General features: G+C 44.3%; 1 protein-coding gene across 5 annotated transcripts in view; it reads right to left on the bottom strand.

Annotated features, from left to right (window-relative positions):
- BMP2K (BMP2 inducible kinase) overlaps positions 1-12,218 on the bottom strand; it is a 284,761-nt gene that overhangs the window by 175,083 nt on the left and 97,460 nt on the right. For all 5 annotated transcript variants that reach the window (XM_033963569.1, XM_033963540.1, XM_033963550.1 and 2 more), the window contains exon 5: positions 9,080-9,201. In XM_033963569.1, coding sequence (XP_033819460.1) covers positions 9,080-9,201 — 122 coding nt within the window. The remainder of the gene's footprint in view (positions 1-9,079; positions 9,202-12,218) is intronic.

Here is a 12,218-nt window from a genome sequence, read left to right as displayed (position 1 = left end):
TGCGGCCGTACCATTGCACGATACAGCGGCATGATGACTTCCTTCGTCCTGGTCGTAATACCCTTTTTAATGATACCCAGCATTCTGTTTGCTTTCCTAGAGGCTGTGGCGCATTGCGCCGATGCCTTCAGTGTTGCGTCTACCATCACTCCCAGGTCTCTCTCCAGGTTACTAACCCCTAGTGGTGTTCCCCCCATTTTGTATGTGAACATCGGGTTCTTTTTCCCCACGTGCATGACCTTGCATTTCCCCACGTTGAAGCTCATCTGCCACTTTTCGGCCCATTTTTCCAGCTGCGTTAGATCCTTTTGGAGATCCTCGCAGTCTTCCTTGGTTTGAGCCCTGCTGTATAGTTTGGTGTCATCTGCAAATTTAATGACTTCACACTTAGTTCCCGCCTCTAGATCATTTATGTAGATATTGAACAAGAGCGGTCCCAGCACCGACCCTTGCGGAACTCCGCTCGTGACCCCTTTCCAGTCTGAGTAGTGGCCCTTTACGCCAACCCTCTGCTTCCTGTTTGCCAGCCAGTTTTTGATCCATCGGTGGACCTCCCCTTGTACCCCGTGGTTCCATATCTTTTTAAGCAGTCTCTCGTGTGGCACCTTGTCGAAGGCTTTTTGGAAGTCAAGGTAAATGATGTCTATAGATTCCCCTTTATCCACCTGGCTGTTCACTCCCTCAAAGATTATCCACCTGGCTGTTCACTCCCTCAAAGAAAGCCCCACATGAACCCTTACGAAAAGCTTAACAGAGAGATTGCTTCATCAAGGTGGCTTTCCCAGTGACTATTGCCTAGGTGAGCAGAGTTTTGGTGCTTTAAGGCTCTGGCATGCAGACCGCTGTTCTTCAGATTTACAGAAGCAGGTATGTCTCCATGTACTGTGCCTTCCTTTCTAGCCAAGGTGGTCTCGGCTAGTGCTGCCCAATTCAGGAAAAAATTAATTTTGATTCGATTCAGCTTATTGAATGATTTTCCTGCCCAATTGGATGTTTTTTCCAAAAATCCTGGTGGGTTTATTTTAAAGTCTCTTCACCCACCCCACCCCCTCTGCCCTCTCCTACCCAAACCGGCGCTGTGGTGTAAACAAACCAAACAAACAAAAAAGACTTTTCCTCTCTCTGTTAAATTTTACCTCACATTCGCGGTCTAACACCAGTTCTGGCAGGATACACATTTCAAATCTGACATATTTTAATCACAAAACAGAAAATGAAATTATTTTTTCTACCTTTTGTTGTTTGGTCATTATTCAAAACATGTTGGTTCCAGGCTCTGGTTGTCTTCTGATAACTCACTTGCCAGGGTCTCCTCTTTTCTTCTTTCTCCGTGCTAACCATCTCTGTCCTCCCCCTCTGTTTCCCTTTCCCTCCCCCGGAGGTCTGGCATCTTTCCTTTTTTTCATCTCCATCCCCGCAGCTGCAGCGATGGACCCCACCATCCCCAGATCCACCATCTCTCCTTTTCTCAACTACCCTTTCATCCAGCATCTCTCCCTCCTTCCCCACAACCCCAGGGTCCACCATCTCTCTCTTTCTCTTCTCAACTACCCTCCTATCCAGTATCTCTATCGCCCACCCCCCTCTCCACACCATCCCTTGTGTCCAACTTCTCTCCCTTTCTGTTCCTTCCCTCCCTAAATCCCATTGTCCACCATCTCAGTCCCTCTCCTGTTTTTAGACCCATTATTTCTTCCCCCTCCCTCCCTCAGTCCGGTATATGCATGTCGCTTTGAGCCCCCCTTCTCTCCCTCCCTCTGTGTACTTCTACACCAGGGCCCCCCTCCCCCTGAAAGTCTGCTCCCCCCTGAAGGCCTGCATGTTCCCCCCTCCCCCAAAGGCCTGAATGTTCTCCCAGCTTCCCCCCTAGCCTCCCAAAGTTTCAGCCTTTTACGGCAGCCTGTAGAGAGGATCGCCGGTGCTGTAGCAATCCTTGCAGGCTCAAAAATCTCGGTTTATATTCAAGTATATATGGTATATATAAATTTCTCACGTAGCATTCATGGAACCAGAATTCAGAAAATATACTTTTTAATGCCTTCTGAAACAATAACCCATCTAATGCTCTAATTGTAAAGGAAACTGATGTCCACCTGCTCAGAGCTGTTATTACTTCTACTACCAAATACTTCACAAAAATACAAGGAGCGAAGGTCAAGCTGATTAGCAAAACTTTGTACTGGCAATGCGGAATTCTGAAACAGATGTGTGGGCTAGAAGAACAGAGATATGAATGTAGGCCTCCTTGAGGTCTAGAGAGCAAAGTCAGTCATTGAGTTGAATCATGGGAAGAAAGGATTCTAGGGAACCTTGTGAAACTTCTCTCTGCAGAGATATTTGTTAAGTTTTCACAAGAGAGAATCAGTCGAACTTCTCCTGTCTTTTTTGATAAGAGAAAGTACCTTGACTAGAACCCTCACACTCTCTCCAGCAGAGGACTTAGTTTGATTGCAGTTTGCAGGAATAGGTAGAGAGCTCCTTTTATAATAATATCCTCTGGAGGGAGTTGAAAGGAGACTCTCTTGGTTAATGTTTGGGAGGCCTTCTTTCCCAACACAGAGTGTAACAATGCCAAATAATCTGAAGAACGCAGCAGTCAGAAGCTATGAGGGGCCACCTCTGCTGAAAAAGAATCAGCCAGCCCTCACTGCATGGCAGCAACACTCTCTACGTAGGAGTCAAAAACTGGGTTACTGTTTAAGTTGCACAGAGGCCCATTATTTGACCCTGCCAATTCCTCAGCCATGAGAATTATGCAAGGGTCCTTCGAGCCAGAGAGGAAGAGGGTGCAAAACGACTCTTAGAAGAGTAGCCATAAGAGCATTTTATATTCCCTGAAAATCTCCTAGAAGAAAGAGTAGAAGGCTGTGGCCTAGAGTGTATCTTAATAGTACCTGTATGCCTTTTAATAACGTCTCTCTCTTCAACCTTGTCACTGAACAAGTTGTCTTCTCGATAAGGGACATCTGCTAAGTGTTCCTGTAATTTAGGTTAGAAATCTGAAACCCTAAGCTAGGAAAAAACTACACATGTGTGGAGATATGACATTATATAAAGGCATCAAAAGCCCTTCTTGCAGATATTTAAACAATCCAGGAATTTCTTGTGGAGTTTAATAAATTCAGAAGTCTTTTCAGGAGGGAAAAAGTCTGCAAATGACACATGCTTTGAGACAGACTTCAAGTAGATGGTAGAAAAAAGTTGGTAGTCCAATAAGTGGTTGGCGAGCATAGCAGCCTGAAATACTCACCTACCTAAAGAGTCTAGAGTTCTAGCTAGAGGTCTGCACGGGAATGGGGATCGTGGGAATCCCCCCTAACCCACGGGACTCCCACGGGGACCCCCCTCTGGCCCATGGGTCTCCCACGGGGACCCCCCCTCTAGCCAAAGGGACTCCCACGGGGAAGGAAGGCTTTGGAAGCAGGGTTCGTCCATATAATATAATGGACACGTCAGCCTTAGTAAAAGAGGGGGTTTATAAGTTAATTACCTGAACAGAAAACAAAAAAAAGGGTTCCACCAAAGAGATTCCACAAGGAAAACAGCAGCGCAAACACAAAAGAAACTGTGGAATTGATGATCCTGTCAGAATAATTGCTGCTTTTTATGGGGACGGGCGGGGATGGAGGTAATTCCTTGCGGAAATGGGTGGGGATGGAGAGGATCCTGGCGGGGATGGGTGGGATTTCTGTCCCTGCGCAACTCTCTAGTTCTAGCCTCTCTTCCTAGAGGAGCAGAAGAAACATACATATTAACATCGTAAATGATGGCAGATAAAAGATCTGAACAGTCCATTCAGTCTGCCCATTAGTTATTCTCATTAGAAATACATGATTATGTATGATGATGTTTCTTAGATTTCTTACGCATTTGGTTCCTTGAGGCACGGTGTATTGATGAGCATGTAGAGTTCTGAGGAGACCTTGAAACAAAGTCCAATGCAGAGCACTCCAAAATTGTGTTGGCACACCCGATGCAAGTGCCAATGTAGGTTCCACATCTGGCGCCATCCCAAAATGTTTGATACACTGGATTCTGTTGGCTTAAGTGATCTTTTGCACAAACAGAGATTGAAGTGTATGTCCTAGTACTCAGGACCCAAGAACTGAGCATGCTAATTATTTTGGTCAGAGCCTGATATGGCCTGTTGCACTGAGCACACTTCTTAAAGCCACTCAGCACCCTCTTGACATGTAGGGAAAAAACAGCCAACACAAGGTCAAAAGGCTCAATGGCCCAGGGAGCTTGAGTACCCAAAAGCCGTTGATGCTCCCTAACCACCACCTCCCCCCCCAAAAAAAAAAAAAAAGGGGGCCTTAGGGGCCAGAAAGGTTGGGGAAAAATGGTTTTTAAAAAAAGCAAAATATGAAAAAATAAGAAAAATCCTTTTGGGAATGTATCAAAATATCGGATTGATAACACAACCTGTGAGCTCCATAGAAAACTTGAGACCAATTGTCCTGCGCTCAAGCAGGAAGGCACATGTGCATGCGCAGTAGGGGCACCGCTTCAAAGATTTAATGTGACAGTACACTTGAGTGTCCACTGAGATCCATAGAGGACATTATCTATCTATCTATCTATCTATCTATCTAGATATCGATAGATAGATAGTTAACGTTTCCTTTATATGTTATATTGAATGTAATTTCTAGATCTGTAGCAAGTAGCAAAAGCAATGCTTGTATGTAAAATTGAAAATCTTATAATATATATAGCACAGTTACTTACCATAACAGGTGTTATCCAGGGACAGCAGGCAGATATTCTCTACATGTGGGCGACGTCACCGACGGAGCCCCCTAGCAGACGTTCTCTCAAACAGACTTGCTCGAAGACCTTCACGCTTGCGATTAGCCTGCGCGCATCCCCTCCCGCTCTGCCTAGGGCATGCGTCTCCTCAGCGTGTCCTCAGTTCAGATAGCAAGCAAAGAAGCCAACCACGGGGAGGTGGGTGGGTTGCGAGAATATCTGCCTGCTGTCCCTGGATAACACCTGATACGGTAAGTAACTGTGCTTTATCCCAGGACAAGCAGGCAGCATATTCTCTACATGTGGGTGTCCTCCAAGCTAACCAGAAAGGGATGGAGGGAGTTGGCAATTTAGGAGAATAGATGTTGCAAAACTGACTGGCCAAAGTGGCCGTCACGCCTGGAGAAAGCATCCAGACAGTAGTGAGAGGTGAACGTATGAACCGAGGACCAAGTGGCAGCCTTACAGATTTCCTCAATGGGAGTGGAGCGGAGGAAAGCAACAGACGCCGCCATCGCCCTGACCTTGTGGCCTGTGACTCGACCCGGCAGGGAGAGACCAGCCTGAGCATAACAGAAAGAAATACAAGCGACCAACCAGTTAGAAATGGTCTGCTTAGAGACAGAGCGACCCAAGTGGTTAGGATCGAAAAAAAGGAACAGCTGGAGAGCAGAATAGTAAGGCGCGATGCGTTTCAAGTAGAAGGCCAGCGCATGCTTACAATCAAGAGAATGTAGAGCCACTTCCTCAGGGTGAGAATGGGGCTTCGGAAAAAACACAGGAAGAACAATGGATTGGTTGATGTGAAAATCAGAAACAATCTTAGGCAAGAACTTAGGATGGGTACGGAGAACCATATTATCGTAATAGAAGACAGTGAAAGGTGGGTCCGCAACCAAGGCTTGAAGCTCACTGACCCGACAGGCAAAAGTGAGAGCAATAAGAAACACAACTTTACAAGTAAGATACTTTAAGTGAGCCCGTGCTAGCGGCTCAAACAGGGGTTTCATCAATTGAGAAAAGGACCACGTTAAGGTTCCTAACCACCGGAGGAGGTTTGAGGGGCGGATGAACATGGAAAAGTCCTTTCATGAAGTGGGAAACCACAGGATGAACAGAGATGAGGAGGATCGGTGATAGAGATAACCCGGTTGCACTTAGTGCAGTGTTTAAATCCAGAATGAGGCCGGGACATAAGAAAAAAAGAGCCGCAGCCCCACGAGGCCAGGCAGCCAAAGGAAGACCGGGAACCCGGTTAAAAATATACGATATGAAAATAAAGAAAATTAAAGATGCGAGCACAGCGATTCAAAAGAAACTAACCAAATAAGCCGCGGTGCAAGAGGGACAATGAGATCGCGCGAAGCAAGGGAGCAGTGCTTCTGGCTCCGTGGAAAACAGAGAACTGAGGACACGCTGAGGAGACGCATGCCCTAGGCAGGGCGGGAGGGGCGTGGGCCAATCGCAAGCCTGAAGGTCTTCCAGAAAGTCTGCTTGCGAAAACGTCTACAGATCTAGAAATTACATTCAATATAACATATAAAGGAAACGTTAACTAACTCTTATTTAATCCACAAAAATGAGGATCAGGAAAAGAAATAAACTTCCAATCAGAAATAACAAAAATTAACTTAAGGTCACGGCATTAGATTCCCGAACTACAGCCAGATGGTAGGTCATACATCACTAGACATGGATACCAGCCTTTCTTTTGATCCGATAAATTCTAAAAGTTAGGCTCAAAGAAAATAAAATTCTTATCTTGATAAGTTACATAACACTTTGCAGGAAATTTAACAAGAACTGTAGCCCCCAGAGCCAGAATTCTTGGCCTCAAGGACAAGAACTCTTTCCTATGTCTCTGGGTTTTCTGAACAAGATCTGGAAAACACGAACATCAGAGCCTAAAAAATTGTCATTTATATGGCGAAAATACAAGCGAAGGATAAATTCCCTATCACTCTTCAAGGCTAGAGTTAACAGAATGGTAATTCTATGGGTGACAACTTCAAAGGAATTTTCCAAAAATGAAGACAAATTCATGTCCACTGCTCTGTCTATTGGAGTTTCTGTAGGAGTGGATTCCCCTTGTGGCATCTTTATATTCAAATAATAAGCTCTAACAATTGGAGGTAAGCTTTCTGATGGAATGGCCAAAGTTTCACGGAAATATTTCATAGCCATCTCAACTGGTGATATAATACGGCACTTTGGAAAATTCAAAAATCTTAAGTTATTTTTCCTCAGTTGATTTTCAAAATTCTCCATCTTACGAGAAACATAAGATCTCTCTTTGACCAATTCCGTTTGCACTTTCTTTACTTCACTCAAATTATTTTCTTATTTCTCCAACTTTTCACTCAAATTAGTTAGAAGTACCCCCCTGTTGTTCCACCTTGGAAAAGACAGTTCCATAGTCTGTTTTAATAGTAGATAAACTCAATTTGAAGTTGGAATCCATGGCCTGCCACAGCACCTCCATTTTCTCTGGTTTCTTCATCTCCCCAAAGCTGATAATGTTCCCTCCTGAAGCACCTCATCTCACCTCCTCCTCTATATTGCAGGGAGACTTCTGCGGATTCCCATATCCACCTTCTTCTAAAGGATTCAGTAGAGATGTCCCTCCTATACTGGGGTCGAGCTCTCCCTCTCAGGGCTGCAGGACTCCAGACGTTCCCTGAACTGGAGTACTTCCGGGTTGGGGAGGAACCAGCCTCTGCTCTGGGCTTAATGAAGCCCAGCTCGCTGAACTGAGGTACCCCAAAGATTCCGGGTTCTCCCCCGAGATAGTTTGAGTCACTTCACCCGAACAAGCAAAGACACTCATAAGAGTCTTCTGGACCAAATCGTTGAGGGGACTCCACCACTGGAGTGGCAAAGCTGGAACCTCCCTTTCTCTTCCCCATATCGCTGCCGGGAAAAAGATTCACAATGTAGCTCCACGTGAGACGATCAGCACAGCTCGTTCAGGCGTCCGCTCACGACATCATCTTGATCCTCTAATCATTATCCACATATATTATTCCTGAAAAAACAAGATATTTGTCCGTCTTATGTTTCACTTCTGAATGTGCAGAGATTAAAATATCTAATTTAAATGCCTAATTCTAGAACTTGAAGGACATATGCACAATTTGAAATTAGAGTTCATATCTTTGGAAACTATTTATAGTATATGAAGTAAATCTTTCCAACATGCTAAAATAATCTTATTCTTTACCAGTCACGACATAATAAAAAAGGAATTTTAACTTCTGAAAAGGTACATATATTTCTTACACTTTTGATGAGGTACAATACACACAAAAATATTACTAGTTTCACAAGCAGCTTGTTTTACAAAGCCACGCTAGCGGCTGCTGCACGGCAACAGCCCCAAAGCTCTATAAATCTCTATGGGCTTCGGGGCCATTACCACAGCTTTGTAAAACAGGCCCAAAGAGAAGAGAGGATAAAGATTATATACCTGTAGAATAAGATTTGACCTAATTCAAATATTTTTTCCTAATTCACCGAATTTAGTAAAATCAATAAAATTAACACCACCCAGCAAATATATCACTTCCATATCCATTCCCAGGGAAAAATTAGCAACAATTAAATAAAAAAAGTTAGCAACAATAAAAGTGTTCTAGTGGTTAGAGTTACAGCCTCAGCACCCTGAGGTTGCGGGTTCAAATCCCATGCTGCTCCTTGTGGCCCTGAGTAAGTCACTCAATCCTCCATTGCAGAGTCTCTCAAACTTTTTTTTAGCTCTGGCACACTAAACAGAGCAAATATATTTTGCGGCACACTAAATAGAGCAAATATTTTTTGCAGCACATTGATTGAAATTATAAAATTGCAAAAAACAACAAAAATAAATAAATTTGAGTTATTTATTTAAAATTCTTTAAACTATGTATGGGTAATTGTAAAAAGAATGATGCTTGTCTAGGCGGTTGTATCCTTAAGCAAACAGACACTCATAACATTGACAGACTCTTTCATACACGACATACACATCATCTATTCTAATGTGTACTTAAGAAAAATTTTTAAAATAAAGTAAATTCTGGAATATTGTGACATACCCAGAATCTCATTGGTGCACACCACTGTGCCATGGCACACAGTTTGAGAGACACTGCTCTACTACCCCAAGTACGTTAGATTGTGAGCCCACCAGGATAGATAGTGGAAATGCTCGAGTACCTGATTGTAAACCGCTTAGAGATAACCATGATAGGGGGGTATATAAATACCTTAAATAAATAAATTAATTAAATTAATAAATAACGATCCAGTATATGGTACTGAAAAACATAAAATAGATACAAGAACTTACTTTTTTATTTCATCCTCGACTATGTTAACACCATCTTTCTGTGGATTAAGGAATTTATTTGTGGCACTTCCGAAATCACAAAGAACATAATTTCCACTGTCATTCAACAAAATATTTTCTACCTTAACAAAAAAAAAAGTGAACATGGATAAGAACCCAAATATAAAAATACAGAACAAACAGGTCGCTACTCATACAGTATACAGGGTATAGCGCAGTTACTTACCCATAACATGTGTTATCCAGGGACAGCAGGCAGATATTCTCACATGGTACACAGCATGGACTGTCAAAACTGAATTGTCACTTTAAGAAATCAAAAGATTGTTCATCCCATGCATGCACGAGTGCCTTCCTGTCCACTGCCAGCTCATGGGATCATCAGTTCAGTAAACAAGCTAAGAAGCAAAGAAGGGGAGGTGGGCAGGTTGTGAGGATATCTGCCTGCTGTCTCTGAATAATATCTATTACAGGAAAGTAACTGTGCTTTATCCCAGAACAGACACGCAGCATATTCTCACATGTGGGGACTCCCCAGCTTACAAAAAGGTTGGAGGGTAATTGGCTTCTAATTAGAGATTAAACTTTGGAGAACTCTGTGGACAAACTGACTTTCCTGTCTTGTAAGGTTTTCCAAACAGAAGTGGGTCATGAATGTATGAACGGAGGACCAGGTGGCTGCTTTACAGATGTCCTCAATAGAAGTGAAGAGTAGATGGGCTCCTGAAGTCACCATATCTCACACCTTATGTGCGGTAACACGACCCTCTAGCACAGTGTATTGCAAACTGTGTGCCGCGACACAGTAGTGTGCCTCCTGAGATTTCAGGTGTGCCACGAGATGCTGGGGAACAGGAGAGGCGTCTGCTGACCGCCTACAGGACATGCCTCTTGTGGCAAGAGGTACATCCTGTAGGCAATCAGCACCTCTCCTTCTCTCTGCGCATCTTCCCTTCCAGCACCAACCACTGATGGCTCAGAGTCTGTCTGGAGGGCCTTTGCGCATGCACATAAGTTGATGTGATGTCACGCATGTGCATGACATCAGCATGTCAATGTCCATGCACTTCCGGCTGCCTCAAGTCGCAGCCACTAAGTTTAGTGTGCTTGACAAAGTTTGCAAGACACTTCTCTAGCATCAGACTAGTTCAAGCATAGCAGAATGAGATACAGTCAACTATCCAAGTGGAGATAATTATCTTGGTTACAGGAGTTCCCAGCTTGTTTGGGTCAAATGATAAATAGCCGAGGAGAAGTTCTGTTAGGCTTAGTGCTAGTCAAGTAGCAAGCTAAAGCACATTTGCAGTCCAATGTGAGAAGCGCTTTCATCTTCTTCACGAACGTGTGTGTGTGTGGCTTTGGGCAAATGGGACCACATATACTGTGGAGGCCATGTGGCCTAGGAGTCGTAACAGGTGGCGAAGAGAAGAGACTTCCTGGCAGAGTTGCAGTAATGCAGTGAGTCTCTGCTGAGAGAGGAACGCAAGTGTGTCTAGTTTGTGTCCAGAAAACTCTAAAGTCTGAGTGGGCTCTAGGTGGGATTTGGGACAACTGATAGCAAATCCCAGGAGTTCAAGAAGTTGAACTGTTGCATTTAAAGCCTTCTGAGCCAGTTGGGGTATGGAGGCTTCAACCAACCAGTTGCCCAGTTAAGGAAAAATGTGGAAACTGTATAAGCAAAGTATCATTGCCATGACCACCAAGCACTTGATGAACACTCTAGGTCAGGGGTGTCAAACTCAGTCCCGCAGGCCAAATTTGGCCCACAGGGTAATTAAATTTGGCCCACAAGAAAATACCCTGTTCCTTCCCTCATTGCTCACCATCTCTCTGGCGGCTTCCTGGTCCTACCTTCAAAGGAGCCTGCAGGGTGTCATATTCTCCGCAGCACATTCCCTCTGCCACGGTCCCGTACGTCAGAGGAGGGGTGGGACCACAGCAGAGGTACATGCTGTGGAGGCTAACAGCAGCCTGCTAGAATCGCTACAGCCAACCTGCGATCCTCTGCAGGCTGCTTTGAAGGTGAGACCGGAAAGCCAGAGGATGCTAGAAAGAAGGAGTGAGAAGGGGGGTGGGCCCTGGTATAGAAGTACACAGAGGGAGGAAAGGAGGGGTCCAAAGAGATGTGCAAATGCAGGACTGAGGGGAGGGGGGAAGAAATAATGGGTCTAAAACCAAAGAAGAGGGAGAGAGATGGTGGACAATGGGATGGAGGGAGGGAAGGAACAGAAAGGGAGAGAAGTTGGACATAAGGGATGGTGTGGAGGGGGAATAAAGATACTGGATAGGAGGGTAGTTGGAAAGAGAAAGGGAGAGCTGGTGGACCCTGGGTGGTGGGGAAGGAGGGAGAGATGCTGGATGAAAAGGTAGTTGAGAAAAGGAGAGATGGTGGATCTGGGGATGGTGGGGTCCATCACTTCAGCTGCGGAGATGGAGAAAGATGCCAGACCTCTGGGGAAGGGAAGGGAAACAGAGGGGGAGGACAGAGATGGATGGTTAACACAAAGAAAGAAGGAAATGGCAAATGGGTAGGGGATTCTGGCAAGCGAATTCTCAGAAGACAACCAGAGCCTGGTCCAACATGATTTAAATAAATGACCAGACAAAAGGTAGAAAAAATAATTTTATTTTCTGTTTTGTGATTACAATGTCAGATTTGAAATGTGTATCCTGCCAGAGCTGGTGTTAAGACAGCAAGCATGAACTATGACCTAAAAGAGAGAGGAAAAGTCTTTTTATTTATTTATTTTGTTTACATCACGGAGCTGGCATGGGGTTAGAGAGGCTGTAACCCTATACTTCTACTAAGACTAAGGGATCCTTTTATTAAGGTGTGCATTTAGCGTGTGCTAATCTTTAGCGTGTGCTAAATCAGTTAGCGTACCTTAATAAAAGGACCCCTAAGTATCTTAATAAAAAAATTCGGCCCACGACTTAGCCTATGTTTTAGAGTTCAGCCCCTTATGTGATTGAGTTTGATACCCCTGCTCTAGGTGCTGATGCCAGTCCAAATGGGAGCACTTTGTATTGGAAATGGCACATTCCCAGATGAAAGCAAATTTATTTTCTGTGAGCAGGAAGAATAGAAATGTGTACACGCTTCTTTGAGATCTAGAGAGCATAGTCAGTCGTTCTTTTC

The sequence above is a fragment of the Geotrypetes seraphini genome, chromosome 1 (assembly GCF_902459505.1).
Source record: "Geotrypetes seraphini chromosome 1, aGeoSer1.1, whole genome shotgun sequence".
NCBI lineage: Eukaryota > Metazoa > Chordata > Amphibia > Gymnophiona > Dermophiidae > Geotrypetes > Geotrypetes seraphini.
The sequence above is the reverse complement of the archived record's forward strand: the minus strand, read 5'-3'. Positions and strand labels throughout refer to the sequence as shown.